The sequence below is a fragment of the Plasmodium yoelii genome (genome assembly GCF_900002385.2).
Source record: "Plasmodium yoelii strain 17X genome assembly, chromosome: 6".
Lineage (NCBI taxonomy): Eukaryota > Apicomplexa > Aconoidasida > Haemosporida > Plasmodiidae > Plasmodium > Plasmodium yoelii.
Genome location: NC_036178.2, coordinates 351,180 through 375,850, shown reverse-complemented (window position 1 = coordinate 375,850; position 24,671 = coordinate 351,180). Strand labels below are relative to the sequence as shown.

The window sequence follows — 24,671 nt, the reverse complement described above, 5'->3', positions numbered from 1 at the left end:
GTGTGCATTTTAAAATAAAGTTAAAATATTAAAATCTGTGATGCCCGTATCTTCTCCTTGGTCTTTGACATTGCTATTGTAATCATCATCTTTGTTATCAAAAATACTTAAGATATTGATCTCTGAATCATCCATGTCTTTATTATTTTTTTTCGGAGAAGAATTATCTATAAAAAGGAAAATTTTAATTCCATAATGAATTAAAAATGTAGGGTAAAAAAAAGAAGAAAAAAGACCGAAATTGTTATTTCGATATCAAAATTGTGAATATATTATGTACGTTCATATTTTTTATATATTTTATATATATTTTTTTTTTTTTTTTTTTTTTTTTTTCATAAAATTACCCAAATCGCTAGCTGAGTCATAATAATTATGGTGTGTCGAGTGGTCAATTTTTCCATGTTCATTTTCATATGCTTCTAAATCAATTTCTTTATTTTTTTTTAATGCTTGATCTATTCTATAAGGATTATTTTTTTTTTCTTTTTTATATTTATCCCGAATTTGTTTATCTGTAAAAGATGGTAATAATGCCCTAACCATCATTAAATCAATACCAAACATTTCAATAACCTCATAAAATTTATTAGTTTGTTGTTCTGACCATTTACATAATTTAGCTTTTTTATATGCATTATTATATTTTTCAATTTGACAATTATTTAAATTTTCATTAACTTTATTTTTTGTTTTCATTAAAAAATTAAAATTATTATCATTATCATTCATTATTGTATTTGAATTATATGTGCGTTTATCATCATATATAACTTCACCTTGTTCATTTATATTTAATTTGGTAGAATAATTTGGCATACAAATGTTTAGAAAGCTAAGAATATCATCTTCATTTTCATTGTTTGGATTATAAGAATCTCCTCCTTCTCCTTCTCCTTCTCCTTCAGCGTTTTGTTCGTCTCTTTCTTTGTTAGTTATTTCATTGTTTTCATTATTTTCATTATTTTCATTGTGTTCATTCTGTTTATCCTTATTATCATTGTTCAAATAATAACCATCATTATTTAGACAAAGCATATTTAAATCATCATTTGGGTTTTGATCAAAATTAATAATATCATCTAATGTATTATCTATTGTTATATTATTTGATTTTTTATTTTTCCTCCTTTCTCTTTTTGTTTTATTTTTCAAAACCAAATCCCATATTGTATCATTGTCTCCTAGAAACAAAAAAATGATAAATATTTTATTTCGCGATAAAAAAATGATAAATATTTTATTTCGTGATAAAAAAATGACAAATATTTTATTTCGTGATAAAAAAAAATGTGTATTTTTATAGATAAATACAAATGTCCAGAAGAAGATAAATAGTAAAAGAATAGAATCCCTTTTGATTATGTATACACAGATATATCGAAAAGGAATTCAGTTTGAAACTTTATTTATACCATTCACAATATTCAAAGAAGATGATTTTTTTTTTTTCCGTTTTATTATTTTTTTATCAACTAACTCTAAAAAATGAGATGCATTATTAAAAAATTGTTGTTTCCTTTTGTGTCCATTTATTTCAATGTCTTCCATTCTTCCAGATATTCTATTCATATCCTAAAAGAAATGAAATATCAAATAGGATGAACTAAAAAGCAGTAAGTGGGGAGGGGTGCGAAATGGTATAAATCTGATAGTTATTTTACCGAGTCAAAATAAACAAGGTTTCCTGGAATTTTATTATTTTCTGATACAACATGATCAGGGAAATATATTATATTATCTCCATTAGCCATACAATTAAGAGCTGTTGTATTATTTTCATTAGTTTTGGGTAAGAAATTATTATTAGGAACATTGTTATTTCTATTATGCGGATAAAAATAGGATGTGTTGTTATTTTTATTATTATTTTTATTGTTATTATTATTATTGTTATTATTGCTATTATTATCATTATTATTTATATTAATGTAATTCATTCCATTGTTGTATTCCATATTTATTCCCATGTTCATATCGTTATTTATTGTTTCATTTAAATTTATATATTGTGATTGATTGTGTTGTTTAGAATTATGTAAATGTGCTGATGTATTAGTAATGTTGCTATAAGTGTGATTATTGTCATCTGGATCATATGAAATAGAATTATTTATTTTATTATTATTGTTATTATTATTAACAGAGCCTACTATCACATTAGTATTATTTCTGTTAGTATATTTATTTGTACCATTTTTTTGATAATAGTTAGTATTATTAAAAGTTTGGTCAACTTTTAGCTCATTATTATTATTATTATTATTATTTTCTTTTTCTCTTGCTATAGTGTTAAAATATTCATCATTTTTTATAATAATACCAGTATTATTGTTCGACCCACCAGATATTCCATTTGCCGTTCTTTCATTTGGATTAATATTATTAAGATAATTGTTATTGTTATTATTGTTATATCCATATATTTTATTTGAATTTGAACCATTTTCAATTAAATATTTAATCGGAACTCCATTATTTACAACATTTGATGTTCCATTTGTGTGTTGAAACATTACTTGATCATTTGAAATCACATTGTTAAAATAGTTAGTATTATTATAATATTCTTTATTAGAATTTAAATAAGTTGGGTGATTTAGACCATCAGGTATATTAGAATTAATTACTGATGAATTTATTTCAGGGTTTTGAATTTGGTCATTTGATATATGCTGATGATCAGAAATATGATTACCTAATTTTGTATTATCATGAATATTATTATTTATTACATGGTCATATTTTTTAATATCATCCGAAATTTGTATATTAGTATCATTAGGTATAGAATTATTATTTCGTATTACTCCACCTGAATCAGTCATAAATTTATTACCATAAGTATAATTTGAAAATTCATCATCATTTGATATGTTTTGTCCATTTCCATTTATCACATGTTTAAAATTTATTAATCCTTTATTCGAAAGATGATCATCATTATTTCCTTCATCAGTAGGAGCTGAAATAATTCCGCTGTTATTATTTGTATTATTAGTATTGTTTCGAGTACTTATACTACTTGGTGCGTTATTTACAATATTTATACTATTGTTATTTAAAGGGTTTATGTTTTTCTTATCGGGGTTAGCATAAAAATTATAATTATTAATCATTGGGTTATTTATTAACGGGTTAGAGATATCATAATTGTTCATATTCATATACATGCCCATATTATTATTATTATTATTGTTACTATTATTATTATTATTATTGTTGTTGTTATTCATTACACTTGCAGGATCATAATATCCTGAATTTGAATCAATAGCCGCAATCCCATTATTATCACTATTAGACATTTTTTTATTTTTATTTTTTTCCATTAATTTTTCAGCTTTTAACAATTGTTTCCTTCTTTTATCAAACTCTTTTAACATCATTTTTTCTTCTTTTAATTTTTTTTTCTCATCTTTCATCATTTTTTTTTTTAAAATATCATCAATTTTTGTCCCTTTTTTTTGATTACCATTTATTACTTGATAATTATGCATAACCATATTAGTTTGCCCATTTGATGTCCCACCAATATTTACATTATCATGTTCATATATTTCATTTGTTTCGTTTGGATATTTATTATATGAAAATTCGCTATGCCCATGTAATGGAAAATTTATTTTATTTGATATTCCTGGGTTATCATTAAGCCCATGTGTTATATAAACATTAGCATGACCTTGTATCAATTCGTTATTATCTATTGGATTTATTGATATATTATGATCTCCTTTTGTATTATTTATCATAGGAACATCAGAATTTATAGTCATATTATTTTTCATATTTGTAATTTGTGTAGTTGTATTTACTATATTATTAGCATTTATAGATATCTGATTTTGATCATACATATTATTTATCATAACATTTTGATTATTTTCTGTTATCAAATTCTGAGTATTGTTATTAATAACAATATTTCTGTACAGTTCAGAATTATTATTTATTGTGTTGTTATTATTCATTTCATCATTATTATCATTAGGAAAAGTTAAGGGATAATAATTGTTAGTATTATTTAATCCATCATTGTGATATGGTAAAGAATTGTAATTTTGTTGATTAAATGAATTGGCATTTTTTAGCATATAGTTAGGATTATTCATTAGTTGATTTGGGTCATTGAAATTTTCATTTTTTTTTTTTTTATTTTTTTTTAAGGAATTTTTTTTATTTTTATCATCTCCATTATCATGAATCATATTCATATCATTGTTCATGTACCCCATTGTGATATTTTTATTCATATTTTCCATATAATTAAAATAATTCATGTTATTGTCGCCTTGTGCAATGTTTTGCATATTTTGCATATTTTGCATATTTGCCATGTAATTCATATTATATGAATTATTTTCAGTTCCCATCATCACTTGGTTTGGGTTATACACCATTTTATTGTTACTATTGCTACTATTGTTAATATTGTTATTGTTAAAGTTTGACATATCGTTATACATGAGATTGTTGTTGTTCGAAAAATGCTGGCTCATCATATTATCTAAAGCCTTAATTCGCCCTTTAAAGCCACTAACTTTTTGACCATTAATATAATTTACCTGATTTTTATTATTTTTTGCTACAGCAGCATTCACAGTATTCGATAAATATTTATATCTATTTTTTTCCTCATTGGATAACTGTTTCCATAATTTTGATACATAAGAATTTTGTTGAGCTAATGTTAAACCCATATCGATATTTTTTTCTTTATATTCTTTTCTTTTTTCACGAGCAAATATACTAAAAGCAGTAAATTTTCTTTTTTTTTTTTTTTTTTGTAATAAGAAGTTTTCTTCATTTATTTTGGATGCTTTAACAGCCCATTCTTTTTTTTTTTCATCACTTAAATTATTCCAAATTTTAGCAACAGCGGATGTTTGTTCCGTTAAAGAGCTTCCTAGAAACACTTTTTGATTTAACAATTCTTTTCTCTTTTCTCTAGCAAATAAGGTAAATGAAGTTATACCTCTTATTGCTTTTTTTTTTACTTCATTTTCATCACCTTTTTCATCTGTTTCATTATTTTTATTACCATTTTTATCATTTAAATTGTTGTCTTTAAAATTTACACTATGTTGCATATGTTGTGCATATTGCATATTATTATAAAATCTCGAATAGTTGTTAACATTATTATTTGATTGACCATTATTGTTTTGAAAATTTACAAAATAATTAAACGAATTATTTATTTGAGATTTATCTATATTATTGTTCATAAAGTTATTGTAATGAGAATTCAAATTAGTCATATAATTATTCATATTATTTTTTTTCATATTTGCTTCTTTATTTTTTTTGTTTTTCTTTTTCTTTTTTCCATCACATCCAACACCACCACCACTTTTTGTAACACTTTTAACGTTTTTTCCAACATTACATATTAAATTATTAGTTTCTTTTAAATCTTTACAATTATATAATTTAGGTAATAAATTTTTTAATGACAATTTGTGAGATACTCCCTTATAATTTTTTAAAAATTTTTTATTTGTATAATTAAAAAGCTTATATATATCATCATTGGAAATATTATTTTGAGAATTAGAATTATTACTGTTAACACATTTTTTAATATCTTTAAATAATCCAAGTTGTTTCATACTTTCTTCAAATAAATTTGTCTCTTCTGTATGTTTTAAATCATTTAATTTTTTTTTTAATTTTTTTAATTTTAATATAAGTTCATTTTTATCATATTTTAAATTTATTTCATCAAATATTTTTTTATATATCTCTTTTTCATTTGTTAAGAGATATAAAAAAAAATTTTTTTCACTATAATTTATTTCGTTACATTTTTCAGTGTTAATAATAGCAGTCATGACATCATTAGTATTATATATGAAAAAAAATACTAATTGTTTATTGTTTAAAATTAAATAATATATATTTTTCAAATAAATGAATATTGTATCTATATTCATGTTGCATATTATATTATTCTTATTTATGTAATTAAATATTTTTTTTTTGAAGTATTTTTCAACATTTTTGCATCTTTTTACAAAAATATTAGATTTTATTTCTTTTATTTTCTTATAAAAAAATTTATATTTTTCCTTTTCGCTAATTTCTTTAGCCTTTTCGCCATTATCACCATCGTCATTATCGTCATTATCGTCATTATCATCATTATTATCGTCATTTTCATCATTATTATCATCATTATCGTCATTGTTATTGTCATTTTCTTTACCATCGCCCTCCTTTTCACCATTTTGTTCGCCTCCTCCCTGATTTTGATCATTATTTTTATCTTGATTATTATTACTGTTATCTTTTTCCGAATTATTAGAATTGTCATTATTATTTATTTCCTTTTCTTTATCCCCCCCGTTTTCATTTTTACCATTGTTATTTTGTCCAGCATCGTTGTTTAAATTACTATTGTCTCTGTATTCACAATTCCTACTAAATTTATTAACATGATCAATATTGTGAAGGGTTTTGTATTCAAATATAGAAATTCCATCTTTAACAATATTATTATTTAATATTTCTCTTTGTATATGTTGTAAATATTTTGAGTTTTGTCCATATTCATATATGGATTCATTAAATATGTCAGTATCAGTTTTATTTATATCATTTTGAAATGACGAAATAAAAGTTTTAGAAAAATAGTTACCAGTGTCAATAATGGCGTTCATTTTATTGGGTTGGTTTTTATTATTAATGAAACTATTTTCTGTAGTTTGAATATTTTTGAGGTTCTTTATCCTAAGAATTTGATTTTTTTCGTTTATATTGATAGTTGCTATTGTTTTATTTTTTGTTTTTCTTTTTTTATTATTAGGATTCTCATTTGTTGATAAGAATGGTTTTATTCCATTCAAAATTTGAGAAAATTCATTTTCTAAATTATGGTGTATTGTTACACCCCTTATTGTTGTGTTATCAAATTGTATATAAGGTGGTATTTCTTCATATTTATTTTGTTCTTTTAAATTGATTGAATTTTTAACAGATTCGTAAGGATTTGGTAAATATTTTATTTTATTTGTTTTATGAATATCTTCAGTAAAATAATTTTCGCCATTAAACAATTCAAAATAATTACAAAAATAATTGGAATTATTTATAATATCATAAATTATATTATTATCCCATTTCTGAGAATATAATAAATATGACAATGTCTTATAATTATTTAAGATGGAAGATTTTGATTGACTGTTGTATATTTTCAAAGCATTTTGTATAATATAACATTTTATTTTATATATATAATAACATTCCTTTATAATATATAATAATAAATAACTAAAACAAGTCCTTAAATGTTGATCTAAAATATACTTATCTTCACATTTTTTAAATTGTAGCTTTTCAAAGGATCCCCCTTCTGTTGCTACTTCCATGTTATTTTTTTATTTTTTTTTTCCCCTCTTTTATTTTTATTTTTTTTTTTTTCGTTATTTAAATTAAAACTACGAAAAAAAATTATCATTCTTATATAAAACAAAATGCATATTAAATTATGCCTGGAAAAATATAATTTCTTATTTTTAGTTCTACATATAGTATGCCTACTATAATATGCTTTTAAAAATAAAAAGGCGGAAATAAAAAAAAAAAATTAATTATATTTTATTATATTAAAAATGTATGTATATATATGTATGTATGTATATATGTATATATAATTTACACGCATATATGCATATATTATTTTTACCTTTATTAAATATTCAAAATGTTTCCTTAATCCTTGTCCCAAATTTTGTAATATATGTATGCATATATTTATTAATATTACAATGAAAATAATTTTAATAAATAATATGTAATATTTCTTTATATTTTATTATGGGTATATTATTATATTAAAAAATAAATAAATATATATATTACATATATATATATATATATATATAATATTTTATTTGTATTTAAAATTATATATAAATAAATGATATATAATAATTATATATGCATGTGGAAGAGTACGCATAATTAATTATACATATATTTTTATAAATAATATTTTATGCATTAATATAATAAAAATATAGTATTGGCAAAATACAACTATTATGTTATTTTATTATATTGCATTTTATAATGAAAAATATAAATAAAAAATGTAGAAAAAAATTTTACCACAAAAATTGTGAACATTTATAAAATTGTTTATTTGGTTATTTGTAAAAAATAATTTAATAATTTAAGTTAATCAGTCAAATAATTAATAAATTGAATATAGTTAAGTTGCTCAATTGTGAAAATATGTAAAAAAACAAATATAAAAAATAGGAGAGAAATAACTATAAACATTATACTAACATATTTAAATGAAAACACATTTTTTTTGTTAAAATTAAAATTTTGATTTTTTTTTTTTTTTTAACTTTTGAGGTAGCTTTTTTGTCATTTTTTTTAGTAATATATTTTTTTTATTACTATTCATATTTCTACTGTATGTTAAAACTAGCGGAATTAAAAAGCGTTGTAAATTTGTTAAACAATGTGTCAAACAAGGTAACAACATATAATACATTTTTTAAATGAATAGTGGTATTATAAAAATTAACAAAAAATAATGATTTATATATAACCATTTCTTTACATTGGCCAAATTTATATAAATATTTTATTTCCTGAAAAATATTTTGCAAAAAAATATTTTTAAATTGCATATTCACAATTACCTTTCTGGCTATATACATTGAATTTAAATAAAAACAATTATTTTATTTTTTATTTTCAAACATATTTCACATTTACACTATTAATTTAAAAATCATAAAAGATAGGGTGATCATATTTCGCTAGAAATATCCTTAGGGTTAATAAATAAGACACAACCTTTTTTTTTTTTTTTTAATATCTCTTTAAATCCAGTTTGCTAAAATTTTTATTCCTGTTAATAAAAATAGACATGTTATATTCCCACAAAAGTCCTTATTCTACATTACGCATGTATGCAAAAGTGTGAAACAAATGAACAATTATGATATTCACAATTTTACATATGCTTGGTACATTTATTTAATTGGTTAAAAAAACTATGCCGTTTTAAAATTATCCTTCATTATTCTCAAAAGAACTAAATAATCTGAGTTTCGTTCAATTATATAATTATTTTTTTTTGCATATAAATCAATAACCTTTCTAATATTTTCATTATCATATCTCAAAAAGGGGTTGTATGAATATTCATCACTTAACAGAGTTGGTATTGTTGGTAGAGAATTTTTATTTTGTAAAACTTGTTGATAAATTTTATTTAATTCATGGTTATTTGGATCAACAGTTAAAGCAAATTTAATATTACTTAATGTGTATTCATGCCCACAAAATATATAAGTATTATTTATATCGATTTTTTTTTTAATATTATGTATCGAATTATACATATCTATGTTATTAGCTTCGAAGTTTTTACCCATTCCAGCTACAAATAAAAAATCGCCCGTAAAAAATAAGTTTTTTTTTCCGTCTTTTTTTAATACATGCTTAGAATTTTCAACTATGTATGATACATGATTTTTACAATGAAAATTTGACAAATATGTTTTAATTTTAAAATTATTTATTTCAAATTCTTGAATACCTTCTATATTTTTATTTATATATTTATTATTACGTTCTTTAATACCATATACATTTATATTTTTATTGTAAAAATAAAAATTTCCACTATTATGGTCAGAATGTTTATGTGTGCATAATACATTTTTTATTTTTATATTTTCTTTTTCGGATATTTTAATAACGTTGTTATAGTCACTTGGATCGACAGCAATACCTTCATCTTTATCATCATAAAAAATATAAGAATAATTATCATTATACATAGGTATTATAATTACATTTGCACACAAATCTTTTTTATCAACAATATAATATTTATAGTCATTTCCCATTTTCATATTATATATATTCCTCTTATTTATAAAAGTATTCTCAAAGAATAGTTTGGGGGTTAAAGATCGCTTGCCTATATGTGCATAGGCAATGTATCCTAAGCTTAGTAGTTTTTTTTCGATTTTCATATTACAAGATCATACCTCGAAATTTGTTATATTAATAATATATGTGTGCAAACACATTTAAAATAATCAAACAAAATATTAAATAAAATATGGCATTCTTCGTAACTGCCTTTTATTTTCAATACATAGAATTTAAAATATGCAATTAAATATGTTAATTTATGAAATGTAATAATGATGACAAATGTATAAATGATGAGGGTTTGTAGGTATTCCTAGAATATATAACCTATCATGTTAATGTGATATATATGCATTTACACAATATAGTACATAATAATTGTTTTATTATTGTATCATTTAAAAATATTACTTTTTTTCAAAATATACAAAGCCCTCACGATTTAATTATTTGTGTTATTTTATTATTTATATTTTGAATGATTTTTGTGCATTGAGCTGTTAATAATTTTACATGTCTTAAATACCCAATCCCCTTAAAACAGCCAAAATTAAGAAATTTTCATAAGCCCTTAATTTTTTTTTTTTTTTTTTTTTTTTCAATTAAATTATAGCTTGCTAGAAATATGAAATTTCCTATATTATGGAAAAATAAAACTACGACATTTAAAAATTAATATATTTTTTTTTTTTTAAATAAAAAGTAAAATTGCACAATGTATTATTATAGTATTAAAAAAACGGAGACCCTTTAAAAATAAAATATATATTATGTGCGTTTATATATTTCTATATATTTAATATAAATATGTATTGTTGGTGTAACTATAAATAAGCCGTGTGTGCCCATAAGTTTAACAAAGGGTTTGTTTATAATTTTTTTTAATTTATATAAAGTTTTTTTTCGCGCCTTAAATATTATAAATACGTGTGCGTGTACGTATTAATTATTTTTTTCAATAATACACACATATACTATTTAAATAGGAATTTATATTCGTGATATAAACATTGAATTTTTTATATATTAAAAAAAAATGAAACAACATGTATATATATATATATATAATGTATATTATTTTTGAGAAGGTTTAACTAGTACACTTCATTGATTTGTGCACGTTTTTTCTCCTCTCCAATATAAATGCATAATAAGCAGTGTTTACTTTCTTTTGATGTTGGGAAATATGCATATAGCTATATAAGTAATTAAATGAAATTGCAAAAAATAAAAATCACACACATTAATATATATAAAACTTCTTTTTATTCTAAAAATATATGAGCTTAAAAACGCCAAAAATATATAAATTTTTTATGGACTTAATTTTTGATGAGCCTAGGATCTATCAAATTATATGAAAGATAAATCAAAAAAAATTATCCTTATAAAGTAATACCCAAAAAAAAAAAAAAATAAGAAATATTATTATATATTTATTGTGATATTATATATATTCCATTATAAGAAAAGGCATTAACTAGTATAGTACTTACATATACTCTTTCTAAGCATATCTCAAACCATTGATATATAATATGTGTTTATTATTCATATCTACATAATTTATTAACTAGCTAAATAAATAAATATATATATATATATATAAACTTTCCATGAAAAAAAATATATATACACTTTTGGAACTATAAATCTTAGTAAAAAAGTGTAATATATAAAATCGCAATAATTTTATTATATTATTTTATTTGTTCATTAATTAATAAAGAGAAAAATACTAAGTAATATTTCAAAAATAGTGAAAGTATATTATATATGTGTATCATGTATTTATATAATTACCTTTATACACATTTGATATATATTATGCATGTACATGTTTTCTAAAATAATGTTTAATATAAAAAAAATATGCATATGTATATATAATACACATGAATTGTATGTATGGTTTGAATAGGATTGTACACACACAAATAAAACATATATATATGTGTTACTCTTTTGTGAATGCAGCTTAAGACTCCATCCTCTATAGAACACTCATTTTGTAAATTTTATTTTAATCTTTAAACAAAATGACAGGTAATTATACATATGACAAATATGAATAATCAGGTAGAGTACTATATATGATATAAATGTGTGTGTGTAATAAATTAAGCTTCGATTTTTTATCATTCAAATGGGTATTTTTATATAATTTTTATATAATTTTTTTTTAAACATTTAGAAGAAGAAATTATTGCCGAAACAGGTTCCAATACTGAATCTGAATTTGATGAACAAGCAGGTAATGCATTAGTCAAATTTATAAGTAAACTGTTTGGAATACGAAAGTGTGCAACTATACATCCATGCATACATGCATACACACATACATACATATAAATGGAACACACATGTACTATTTTTCTCCTTTTTTTCCCGTTTTTCTCCTTTTTTTTCCTTTTTTCTCCTTTTTTCTCCTTTTTTCTCCTTTTTTCTACTTTTCTCTCCTTTTTTCTCCTTATGAATGACAGAACTTCTTGAGAAAAAAACAGCTCAAGAATTATTTGATATGGGAAATCTCGAATTTAAGGAAAGCAAAAATTATGACGTAGCTGCAGAACGATTTTCTATGGCTGTTGAAAAAAAGTAAATTACTCTCAAATAAAGTTATATTTATTTGTATATAATAGTTAAATTATAGCAAGTGTATGCACATGTATAAACGTGTATAAACATATGAGTGCTAAACAAAATGCATGATCTATGTTTGTTTTAGGGTAAAGGAATTAAATGTCGAAGACAGTCTCCACCCTGATTTAAGAGAATACTATTTATGCTTTGCTGATGCACTGCTAACTAAAGAAGAGGAAAAAAATGATTTATTCGAATTTTTAAAAAAAAGTACGTTTTACTATTTAAATATAGAGTAAATATATGTCCAGTTTGTTGAAGATATTATTTTCGTGATGTAGAAATCGTTCATTTTATTATTTTGAAATATTTATTGATTTGAAATATTTATTGATTTGAAATATTTATTGATTTGAAATATTTATTAATTTAGTTTTTCATATATTTTAGCTAGCTAGCTAATTATTAATTTTTTTTTTTTTTGTTCAGAAAAAAGTGTTGAAGTTACCGAAGATGAAGATGGTAGTAACAAAGAAGAAGTCACCGACGAGCAGGTATTTATTTCGACAAATTACGATTCTTTCTTATTTACATTATTTATTTTATTTTAAAAGGTATGGAACTTACATTACACTAATTTTTTTTTTTTTTTCACTTTAAATTAGTTGGCTTTTGAAATGTTTGAATTTTCACGAAAATGCTATGAAATGCTATTAGAACAGAAAAAGGAATTATCACAAAAGGATTTACTAAACTACTCGTATGTGTTTATTAGATTGGGTGATATAAGTTTGTTGAACCACTTTTTCGAAGAAGCCCTAAAGGTACAATGATGGAAAAAAATAAAAATAGAATAAATAATGCGATAAAAATAGAATAAATAATTCGATAAAAATAGAACAAAATAATGCGATAAACATTTTATACAAATTTTATAAAATTTAATTGCCCTAGGAATACGAAAAATGTGTAAACTTGAGAGAAGAGCACAAATTAGGAGATGAAAATCTTATAGCCCCATTAATATCCCTTTCGCAAAGTTACATGTTTTGTGGAAAACGAAAAGAAGCAGTAGAATATTTTGAAAAGGTGAAGAAAATTTTATTAGATGTTAGACAAAAAACAACACCCTTACCAAAAAACACTAATGAAAAAATTATCAGAGATACTTATGAAGATGTTCAAATACAAATTAATGATTTAAAACGACAAATAGAAGAAGAAGGAGAAGAAGGAAAGGAAAAGGGTAGTCAAACAATTGCTAAGGAATTAGTAATTACTACAAAGGTAAGTCTACATATATATATGCATAGATACTTATTATAATTCATGACTATTTAGCTAGCTAGAAATTGTAAAAAAAAAAAAAAAAAAACGTATAGAATTTTATATAATTGCGTTTGTTTTTTATATGACCTAATGTTTATTATGGATATTATATTTTTATTTAAAACTTTTTTAGTCTGAGTTTGATAAAGCTGTACTTAATAAAGATGTTAATGAAGTCAAAAAAATAACAATTTCTAATATTGAAGCAGATGAACATGCGAATAAGAAAAGAAGAATTAATTTATCTAACTATAAGAATTAAAATTTATTATTCGCATATATTATTTTCTAAAAGAATAAAAATAACAAATATATGTTATACAATAATAAAAATATGGTGAGCAATATTTGCTTTCTTTAACAATGGCATCTCGTTATTTTTGTCTGGTATTAAGTAATTTTACTTTTTATCATGCACACAGATACATATGTACAAGTTATGCATATTTTTCATTGTCTCGTGTTGCTTTTTTTCTATCGTGTACTTTTAAGTATTAACTTAATTATTTTTATAGAATTGATAAATTTTGCTTAGATAATACCATCTAAGCAAAAGCCATTAAAAAGTTCTACTATATATTTATGCATTATAATAAAAAATTTATAAAAAAAAAAAAAAAAAAAAAAAGGGAAAATTAATTTATATGGGGCTGAGTGCATCAACACTGAGACTAACATAGAATAATACATATAAGAATAAACATACATACATACATATATATAAAAAATTATACTAATATACAAAAATAATCAACAGTTCTTATAGTTTATATTTTTTTTTTTCAACTATATATGATTGAAAAAAAAAGACAACGGTGGCATAATACATGCATATATACGTATAGTATATATATATGTGTATAGTATATATATATATATATGTATATTATATATATGTATATATATATTATACATACCTCGGTTCTCAAACATGCACATGCACGCTTATCTGAGCAAGGAACAATTATTTATGAAAAAAAAAAGGCATAATTGTTGTCAAGTTTATTTATACATATTATACAAATAAACATTTTGCGAATATATATATTTTTTTTTTTTTTTTTTTTTTTTTAATAACTTCATAGATATACACAAAAAATAGCATAATGCACACTTACTGTAAAAACTTTCTAATCAGAAAAACATGATTGCTTTACTCCATCAATTGAAAGTTTTTTAATTTTAGTAAGTTAGGTTGCTAAGAAAATAAATGTGCACCTATAATGGCTTTTAACACTAAAAGGGTCGAATAATATATAGATATGTTTTTATAATTTACTACATTATTTAATGATAATATATAATTAAAACAAATTTAAATAAAGTCTCCATCTTCCTTCATTATATGAAATAAGAATATGGGGTCTCAATATATGATTGGGTGAAATTGAAAACAATTTAATAAACTAATCTTGGATAATTATTTTTGAAACTTTTGAAACTTTTGAAGCATTTGAAATATTTGAAACATTTGAAACTTTTGAAACATTTGAAACAATGTTTGGATAGAAGAAAATATTTAACTTCAATTAAATTTTTATAAACTATTTTTTTTTACTTAATAATAACCAAATTTTCTGAAATTTTTACAAGGACGGTAAATATTATTAATTTTCCCAAAATGTGTTTAAAAATGCATGTATTGATACCTACAAATTAACAGTTTCCATACAAATAGATGTAAATGGTAATATTCTTTTTGAAAATAAAACGTGAGAAATAAAGTTTGGAATAAATTTTGAGATAAGGTTGAGATAAGGTTGAGATAAGGTTGAGATAGGGTTGAGATAAGGTTGAGATAAGGTTGAGATAAGGTTGAGATAGGGTTGAGATAAGGTTGAGATAAGGTCGAGATAAGGTTGAGATAAGGTCGAGATAAGGTCGAGATAAGGTTGATAGAGGTTATATTTTTAGCTTTACACAATTTAGTACCTAAAATCCCAGTTATCACCCCCACCACTTTGATTTTGGGAAAAGTTGGGTATACTTAAATTTTGTCTGCTAATTTCTGATTCATAGTATATTTCCTCTCCAATATTTTCATCTTTTATATCATTAATATTGGAATAATAATTGTTAGAATTTTCTCTATACTCACATTGATTCATAGTATAGGGAATACAATTTCTAACATCTCCACGATTATAACGTGTTAAATATGGGTTTGCATTAGTGATTGTATTAACACAATTAAGATCATTGATATTTGTAAGATTTCTTTCATGATGTCTTAAATAATTATAAAAATATGTATCTCTATTAGTATGTTGAGGTTCTGAATTAGAGTTAATAATGTTTCTAGAAATAAAATTATTTTCATGATTTGCAAGTTGGCTATTATTTTGAATAAAACTTTGTACAATCTCACTATTGTAATTATATTGATTCGTATTACTACTATAGTATGCATTGTCATTTAAGGGTTCAGATATTTCATTTGTATTTTGTTCAAAATGAAAATTAAAATTATAACATCCTCCTACTCCTACCCCTACTCCTACTCCTGCTCCTGCTTCTGCTCCTACTCCTGCTTCTGCTCCTACTCCTGCTTCTGCTTCTGCTTCTACTCCTGCTCCTGCTTCTGCTTCTACTCCTGCTCCTGCTTCTGCTTCTGCTCCTGCTCCTGCTCCTGCTTCTGCTTCTGCTCCTGCTTCTGCTCTTTGACCATTTTCAACATTACTGTGTGTACTTGTTTCACTATTTGCACTTGTTTCAGAATTGATTAAATTATTATTTATAGGTATGTTTAAATCTGATTCTATTTGATTATAATATTGATTTTGATTGTTTCTATAATTACGTGAATTTGGGCCATTACTATTATTCCCACTATTTCCAGAACTATTGTTTCTAGAATTATTTAGATCATTATCAATGTTTCTATTATCTGCTGAATTATTATTATTGTTAAAATTATCTGTATTTGGTTGATTGTTTGTATTATGTAATGATATAGATCGTTCAGGATATTGTGCAAATTGTATAGTATCATGAGAACATACTTCTATTTTACATTGACCTGCTTTAAATATAGAACCTATTGGTAATGGAACGGGTTCTGAAAAAGGTTTTATTTTTAAAAAAGTTCCTAATGTACTTGTATCTCTTAAAAGCCATCTTTCACCAGGTGGTTTAGAACCATCATAATAAATTAAACAATGTTCTCTAGATACATAACCATTTGAATTTGTAACTGATATTTTTTTATAACTAGATTGAGCATATGGACCACGACCTAATACAACTCCTTTAGGATCTATGTATTCAGTTTTTAATGTAATTTCTTCTTTTATTGTTCCAAAATCGAATTTAATTAATAAGTTTGATTCGATATTTTCACAATAATTAAGTAATGTATTATTATTATCTTCTAAAATGTTAATATCAGAATTGTTATTTAAATTTATTTGATTAATGTTAGTTGAATCTATGATTTTTCCAGTAACAGGATCTGTAGATACAATTCCTGCATCTATAGATGTAGATGATTCAGATTTAATTAATTCATTAAGTTCATGTCTATCTAAAACTTTATTTGAATTTTTATTCCAAACATATCCTTTATATGGCATACCAGCAGTATTATTATCTATAGAAACTGTTACTTCTAATCTATCACCAATATGTATTATATCACCTTCTCTCAATACATGATAGTTATTCACTTTAATCATGGTTCCAATAGTTGATCCACAATCTACAACTCCGATATTATTATTATCTACCTTAACAAATAATAAATGTGATAAAGAAACAGAAGAATGAGGCATATGAATTAAACTTTTTGCATGTCTACCACCATCCCATGGAAGTCTATTTGGTAAAACTGATGAATCAAATATATGACTATCGATTCTATGGGTTCTATCTTGATATAATTTTAAAATTATTTTTTCATCTTTTCTCATACACATTGATGGATTTTGTGTTATATATCTTTCAACCCAAGCATGTAATCTTTCGTTTGTTAATTCTTTATTATTTTTATCATACCCAACTAATTCACTAAAGGTTTTACAATCATTTATGTTAAATACATATTTTGCTTTTGACCATAAATTATTAACAGTAAAGAAATCTATTATACATGATGATAAATCATCAAAAAAAATTGGAGGTGATATCATATCATGTAAAAATATTCTTAAAAATAAAGATACGCTTACTTGAGATTTTATAAAATTTTCATTCCACCAAACATCATCTACTGTATTTACAGTTTCAATCGATTTATATATTTTTAATGATTTTCGTCTTAAATTATATATTCGAACTATATTAGATAATATTGTATTTATGCATGATGAATGACCTAAAGGTTGCCTACATAATGGACAGTTTTTTCCATTTAATTTATTATGTCCTATACAATATCTACAAAATGTATGACCACAATTCATTGTTACTGGTAAATAAAAATAATCTAAACATATAGGGCATGTTAATTCCTTTTGTAAATGTTGTGTTAAATTATCTACAATATTAATTCCAGATGTATTATTATTAGCTAGCACATTTGATTGATTCATTTTAATATCTGTTTCATTTTCATTTTCAATTTCTTCGCTAAAATCGTTTTCATTTTCATTTTCATTATCATCATTACTACTTCTATCATTTCTGCCTCGATTATTTTCATGATTGTCTCGATTGTCTCTATTGCCATTATTATAATTGCCATTATTATAGTTACCATTATTATAATTTTCATGGTTTTCATGGTTTTCATGGTTTTCATGGTTTTCATTATTATAATTATCGTATGTATCTCTATTTCTGTTGCTACTGTCATTTCCAGTTTCGCTACTATTTGGGGTATTGCTTTGATTTGGTGTTTCGTTTTGTTGGAAATTTTGTTGGAAATTTTGTTGGCAATTTTGCTGGAAATTTTGTTGGCAATTTTGCTGGAAATTTTGCTGGAAATTTTGTTGGCAATTTTGCTGGAAATTTTGCTGGAAATTTTGCTGGAAATTTGGAAGATCGTTTTGCTGGCAGTTTTGTTGGCAACTCTGCTGATCAGTTTGTTGACCATTTTCAGTGTAGTGGTTTTGAATTCGAGTAAATTTATTTATATCATAATTATTTGTTGGGATGTGTTGGTGGATGTTATCTGAAATGTTTAATTCTGATAATTGGTTTTCTCTAATTAGATTATATTCATTAATCTCTTGAATTGGGGTAAGTGCTAGATTCATATTAGATATTACGGAGCAATTTATTGGATCCGAGATAACATTTATATTATATTGATTTGTTTGTGGAACATTGGAAGGAATCATTTTAATATGTGATGAACCATTTTCACTTCTTATAAGATTTTCATAATTATTAACGTTATTCGAATCAACCATCATGTTATTAGAATCAACCACAACGTTATTAGAATCAACCACAACGTTATTAGAATCAACCATAACGTTATTAGAATCAACCATAACGTTATTCGAATTTTTAAAAGGGTTAGTTATGCTATTGTTATGTTCATTAAAATGTTGTCTATTAGAAATAAAATTTGTTATTACATTTCGGGTAGTAGCATTTGAATCATAATGTGGAACAGTCCTTCCATTTATTGTATTATTATTTTTATTTTTATTTTTATCTTCATTTATAGTATCATTTTTTTTTTTTTTTTTAGAATTCATATTTTCATCATCATCTTTCGGAGTTATACAATCATCTTCTACAATATTATTATCATCAATAAAGCTTCCATTATCATTTATTATAAATAAATTATTTTTATTTTCAGAAATACTAACGTTACTATTATTTAAGCTTCCTTGCTCAGATTGTTCAGAAATATTTGATATATTCATTTTTTCCTATATATACATATGCACAATAAAAAAAACTAAAAGACGTAATATAATCAAAGTTTCAAATTCTTATATATAATACAAATAAATATAAAAAAATAAATAAAATGATGGATAATATATATACATGTACTTATGGGGAAGTACAAATTAATGTATCGATCTTCATGTGAATAAAAATAAAAATAAAAATAAAAATAAAAACTTTGAATATATTTGTAAAAATAAAAATGTACATATATATAATTTTTTAAATTAATTTAATTTTACATAATTATTTTAATAATGATCTTATTTTTGCAACTCCTTAAATAAAATATAAAGATGAAGATGAAGAAAAAGATAAAGATGAAGAAAAAGATAAAGAACGTTTACATATAGGAATAGAAGATATATATACACACACATACATACATATATATATTATATGCATATATATATATATACATATATATTATATGCATGTATATAAATAAGCACAAGTATATACAATCTAAAAAATGTATGAATTTAATTTTTTTTTTTTTTTTTTTTTTTTTTAATATATATAAATAAAATTTGTCCTAATTATAAAATAATAGCACACATAAATAAAAATATAAAAAATAAAAAATAAAAAATAAAAATAAGAATAAGAATAAGAATAAAAAAAAGAATAAGAATAAAAAAAAGAATTATGATATAAAAAATGAAAATTAGGTATTATGTGTTAATTAAATGTGATGAAAGATATACATAAAATTGTATTATATGAATATACATCCTTATACATACATAAATAAATACATATATTATATACATGTGATGATGTGAATTTTATCGCTCTTTAAAAGAAAAACGTTACATCGAAATGTTATATGTATGTATGTATACTTGATAAAAATGAAAATAACAAAATGGGGAAATATATCTTCACATGTATGCATGTATATGTAGTATATTACAATAAGTATCACTAATTTATTAACATATAAGCTTGAATAATCAAATATACATAAACATTAAAATGCACATTATATATGAATTTAAAGAGATAATCTTTTATTTAGTATTATTATTGTATGCAAAATATTTTATTATTCCCAGTTTTTTTTGTTATTATTAAATTTATAGTTCCTTGGATTATGATACATAAAATAATCTCTATATAAATAAAACCTAACAAATAAAATTAAATACTAAAATTTTTTACATAAGCATATGTATAATTATTTATTATGTATGCATGTATGTATGTATGTACGTATTATATTTTTTTTCATTTGCTTTGGTAATATATTTTCACTATTTTAAGGCAAAACTAACTAATAATACGTAGCAATATATAATAAATAAATGTATAATAAATAAATATATAATAAATAAATAAATAAATGATAAATAAATAAATGATAAATAAATAAATGATAAATAAATGTATAATAAATTAATGAATGAATAAATGAATAAACAAATGTACAGTTAAATACAAACTTAATATTTTATTACATGTGTACAATGAATATGATGATAAATTAAAAAAAAAAATGAAAAATAAATTAAAAAATGATAGGAAAATTATACTTAATAAATATTCACATCTCATGTATATATATAAATAATACTAGGATATATTTTTGTGCATATATATATAATTATATATAGATAAATACATGACTGTATGTATAGTTGGTTTATTATTATAATTCCATAAAATAGGAATGTTGGGTGTGAAACAATTTAGTATATAAAGCGAAAATATATTCTAAGCTATTTTGATTTTTTCACTATTTTTATTTTTTCACTATTTTTACTATTTCACTATTTTTACTATTTCACTATTTTTACTATTTCACTATTTTGCTATTTTTACTATTTCACTATTTTGCTATTTTTACTATTTCACTATTTTGCTATTTTTACTATTTCACTATTTTTACCATTTATTTATAAACGACGTTGCATTTTTACACTACAATTTAAACATTATTTGCAAATGCATAATGTACAGTAATAAATACGGGCATGTATGCATATCATACTACATGTATACATATCACACTGCATACTATTTGTGCTCTTTTCTCTTTCCATTAAAAAGATAAATTTGTTTGCAAAATGATGATCCTTCAATTTGATAGATATAGAATTCCAATTTAGCAAAATTGTAAAAATTATATAACGTTGTATATATAATAAAATAATATATAAAAAAAAAAAAAAAAAAATTATTATATATGATTAAAATAAAACTTATTTCTGGAATATACTAAATACTACTAAAACAATACATATATAATTAATTAAAAAAAAAAAAGACGAAAAATAAAATAATTAGTATATCTACAAATAAATAGTAATACATGTACCACAGTTTATAATTTTTGTACAAAATAAATAAATTATTTAAATAGATATATCGAATAAAGCTATTATTAATATATGTTGCACACAAACATCATAATATCTTTTACAAATCAAGTTGAAACATGTTTAAATATGCAAAATAGCATCATGTATTTAAATATAGTGTTATAAGCAGAATCGTAGAATTATGTTTATATATATGCATATGTAGTATATGGTTCATTATTAAACAAGCTATATAACTTTACAAAATGAAAATTATAAATTACGGATTATATATTTTATAAATCTAAAAAAATTACAATGATGCAAAATTCGAAAATAAAAATTAAAAACAAATTATGTACAATGTTAACTTTGTGGATATTCCTTTCCTATGAATGTAAAATTATTTTTGACATTGCATATGCAAGTGTAAATATGCAAGTGTACATTGTATATTGTATATTCTGTATTGTATATTTATATTGTATATTTATATTTATATTGCATATTTATATTTATATTTATATTGCATATATAAAGTGGCGAAACAAATAAGTAATATACATAATAACAATATATGTATATTATTTATATGTCTGATTATTTGTGTATTTAAATTATTATTCAAAAAAATAAACGTTTACAACATATAAATAAATAAGCATATTTGGGGTATATAAGAATATAGCTTACATAAAAAAAATGACAAAAAAATATCATATATAATGCATAAAAAAAATAAAATAATAAATCATGTATATGTATATATATATATATTTTTTTTTTGAGTAATATAACATCCAATAAAAATATAAGTTATATATATCATTTAACCTAAAAATTATACATAAACAAAATGCTTATATCTTTGAAAAAAACCTATAAAAGCTTACAAAAACGTACAAAAATCTGTTTTTTTATTGTTATTATTATATAATAAATGATATGTATTGTCATGTAATTGTTTCATTTTTCATATAGCTATTTTTATTTTTTTTTTATTTCATAGTTTATTGAAAAGGGGGGTGCTAAAAAAAAGGGTAAGAAAAAAAAAATGACATGCATTTATTTAAGTATATATATAATAATATGCATATTTATATAGCCAGTTATATTATTGTTGTATTTGTACATAATATAAATCTATAATTGCAATATAAATATTTTAGTTTATTTTTTTTTTTTTTTTTAATTAAAATTTAAGTGAAAAAATAAAAAATTTCAATTTAATATCAAATTTTATTAAACAAAAATTATTATTTTTTTTTTGTTATTTTTCATTATAGTATTGGTTAGCATAGCTAGTAGATTTGTTCTTATTTTATAAAATAGGTTATTCTATGATAATTGTTATTATTGCTATTGCTATTATTATTATTATTATTTTGTCATTATTATTGCTATTATTATTATTATTGTTATTGTTATATTTTCTGTTTTTTTCACTAATATAATCGATAAGATAATAAAATATAAAATCAAGTTAGCCCCCCCCCCTCAAAAAAAAAAAAAAACGAAATGTGTTAAGGATTTTATTAGATCATATTTTAACTTATAATTTTTTTTCAAATTTATAAGTACCTAAAATAATAAAAAAATACTTTATATTAATAATATATAATTTACCATATCATTTAATTGCATGTTTAAAATTTTGATTTTTTTAAGAAATATATATATTATATAACATTTTGTGTGGTTGTATATATGTATTTTTTTATACTAATTTTTTATTATATAAATATAGGATAAAATAATTTTTAAAATAATTTACCCTATTAAGGAATATATTTTTTAATTTTTTTGAACATGAACAAAATATTTTTATTTTTTATTTGGTCTATTTTTTTATGTAAATATTAATATAATCTAGAAATTATGAGGTTAATATATTTTTTATATATAATTCAAACTATAAATAAAAATGAATACACATATAAAAATAAAATGATGAAATGTATTATTTTTTTTTTTATAAAATAATTTTATTAATTCTTTAATTGCGTCCTACAAAATATATTAAAACTTTTTTTTTTTTTTTTTTTTTTCATTTATTTTGATAGTTAACTATTATATGTATGCCCATTATATGTTATACTAAAATTTTGTATACAAGAGGGTTAGATAATTTTCTTAGTTATATTGATGTGACTAATTTTTAATTTATAACGTTAATTAAATAAAAAATGAATAAACAAATTTCCTAAATAGATATATAATTTTTTCCAAAAAATTAACAAGGATATAAATATCTTTAATATAGCTAAATTGTAAACAATAATTATACACATATAATATATGTATGTATATATATATATATAGAATAAAAAAATAATATACAATTTTACCTTGATATATTTTTAAAGATTTATAAAAATATTTATTCCTCATAAATATAGCGCATTTTAATGACAAAAATATAAAATCGCTAATATAATAAATAAATTTTATTACAATAATAATATTAATATGATAGTATTGATGTATACCTATTATTATGTTATTGATAGTATATATAAAAATCTGATAAAAAAAAAAAAAAAAATAATATATTATAATTAATTGTTAATAATATAAAATAAGTTTGTTCGAATATAAATATGTAAGTATATATGCCAAAGTTAATTAATTTTACTGAAAATAATACTCATTTTTCGTGTGAAATTTTTACAATAATTTTGGAATATTTTTCAA

General features: G+C 21.8%; 4 protein-coding genes across 4 annotated transcripts; 1 reads left to right on the top strand and 3 right to left on the bottom strand.

Moving 5' to 3' along the window:
• Positions 1-9: 9 nt before the first annotated feature.
• PY17X_0607000 (high mobility group protein B3, putative) lies at positions 10-7,376 on the bottom strand (the record flags this gene model as incomplete). The annotated part of the gene is made up of 4 exons (XM_022955346.1): positions 10-167; positions 348-1,184; positions 1,416-1,575; positions 1,665-7,376. 4 exons carry the CDS (start codon positions 7,374-7,376, stop codon positions 10-12), a joined length of 6,867 nt encoding a protein of 2,288 aa, XP_022813139.1.
• Positions 7,377-9,023: 1,647 nt separating this feature from the next.
• PY17X_0606900 (targeted glyoxalase II, putative) lies at positions 9,024-10,013 on the bottom strand (the record flags this gene model as incomplete). Its single annotated transcript, XM_724485.1, has 1 exon — positions 9,024-10,013. The coding sequence occupies one exon, from the start codon at positions 10,011-10,013 to the stop codon at positions 9,024-9,026; it is 990 nt and encodes a 329-aa protein (XP_729578.1).
• A 1,941-nt stretch (positions 10,014-11,954) lies between these two features.
• Positions 11,955-14,089, top strand: PY17X_0606800 (tetratricopeptide repeat protein, putative; the record flags this gene model as incomplete). Its single annotated transcript, XM_724472.1, has 8 exons — positions 11,955-11,961; positions 12,110-12,169; positions 12,399-12,513; positions 12,644-12,768; positions 12,988-13,052; positions 13,164-13,322; positions 13,453-13,785; positions 13,961-14,089. The coding sequence occupies 8 exons, from the start codon at positions 11,955-11,957 to the stop codon at positions 14,087-14,089; spliced, it is 993 nt and encodes a 330-aa protein (XP_729565.1).
• Positions 14,090-15,454: 1,365 nt separating this feature from the next.
• PY17X_0606700 (zinc finger protein, putative) lies at positions 15,455-19,646 on the bottom strand (the record flags this gene model as incomplete). The annotated part of the gene is made up of 2 exons (XM_022955345.1): positions 15,455-15,476; positions 15,760-19,646. The coding sequence occupies 2 exons, from the start codon at positions 19,644-19,646 to the stop codon at positions 15,455-15,457; spliced, it is 3,909 nt and encodes a 1,302-aa protein (XP_022813138.1).
• Between the last annotated feature and the right edge of the window lie 5,025 nt (positions 19,647-24,671).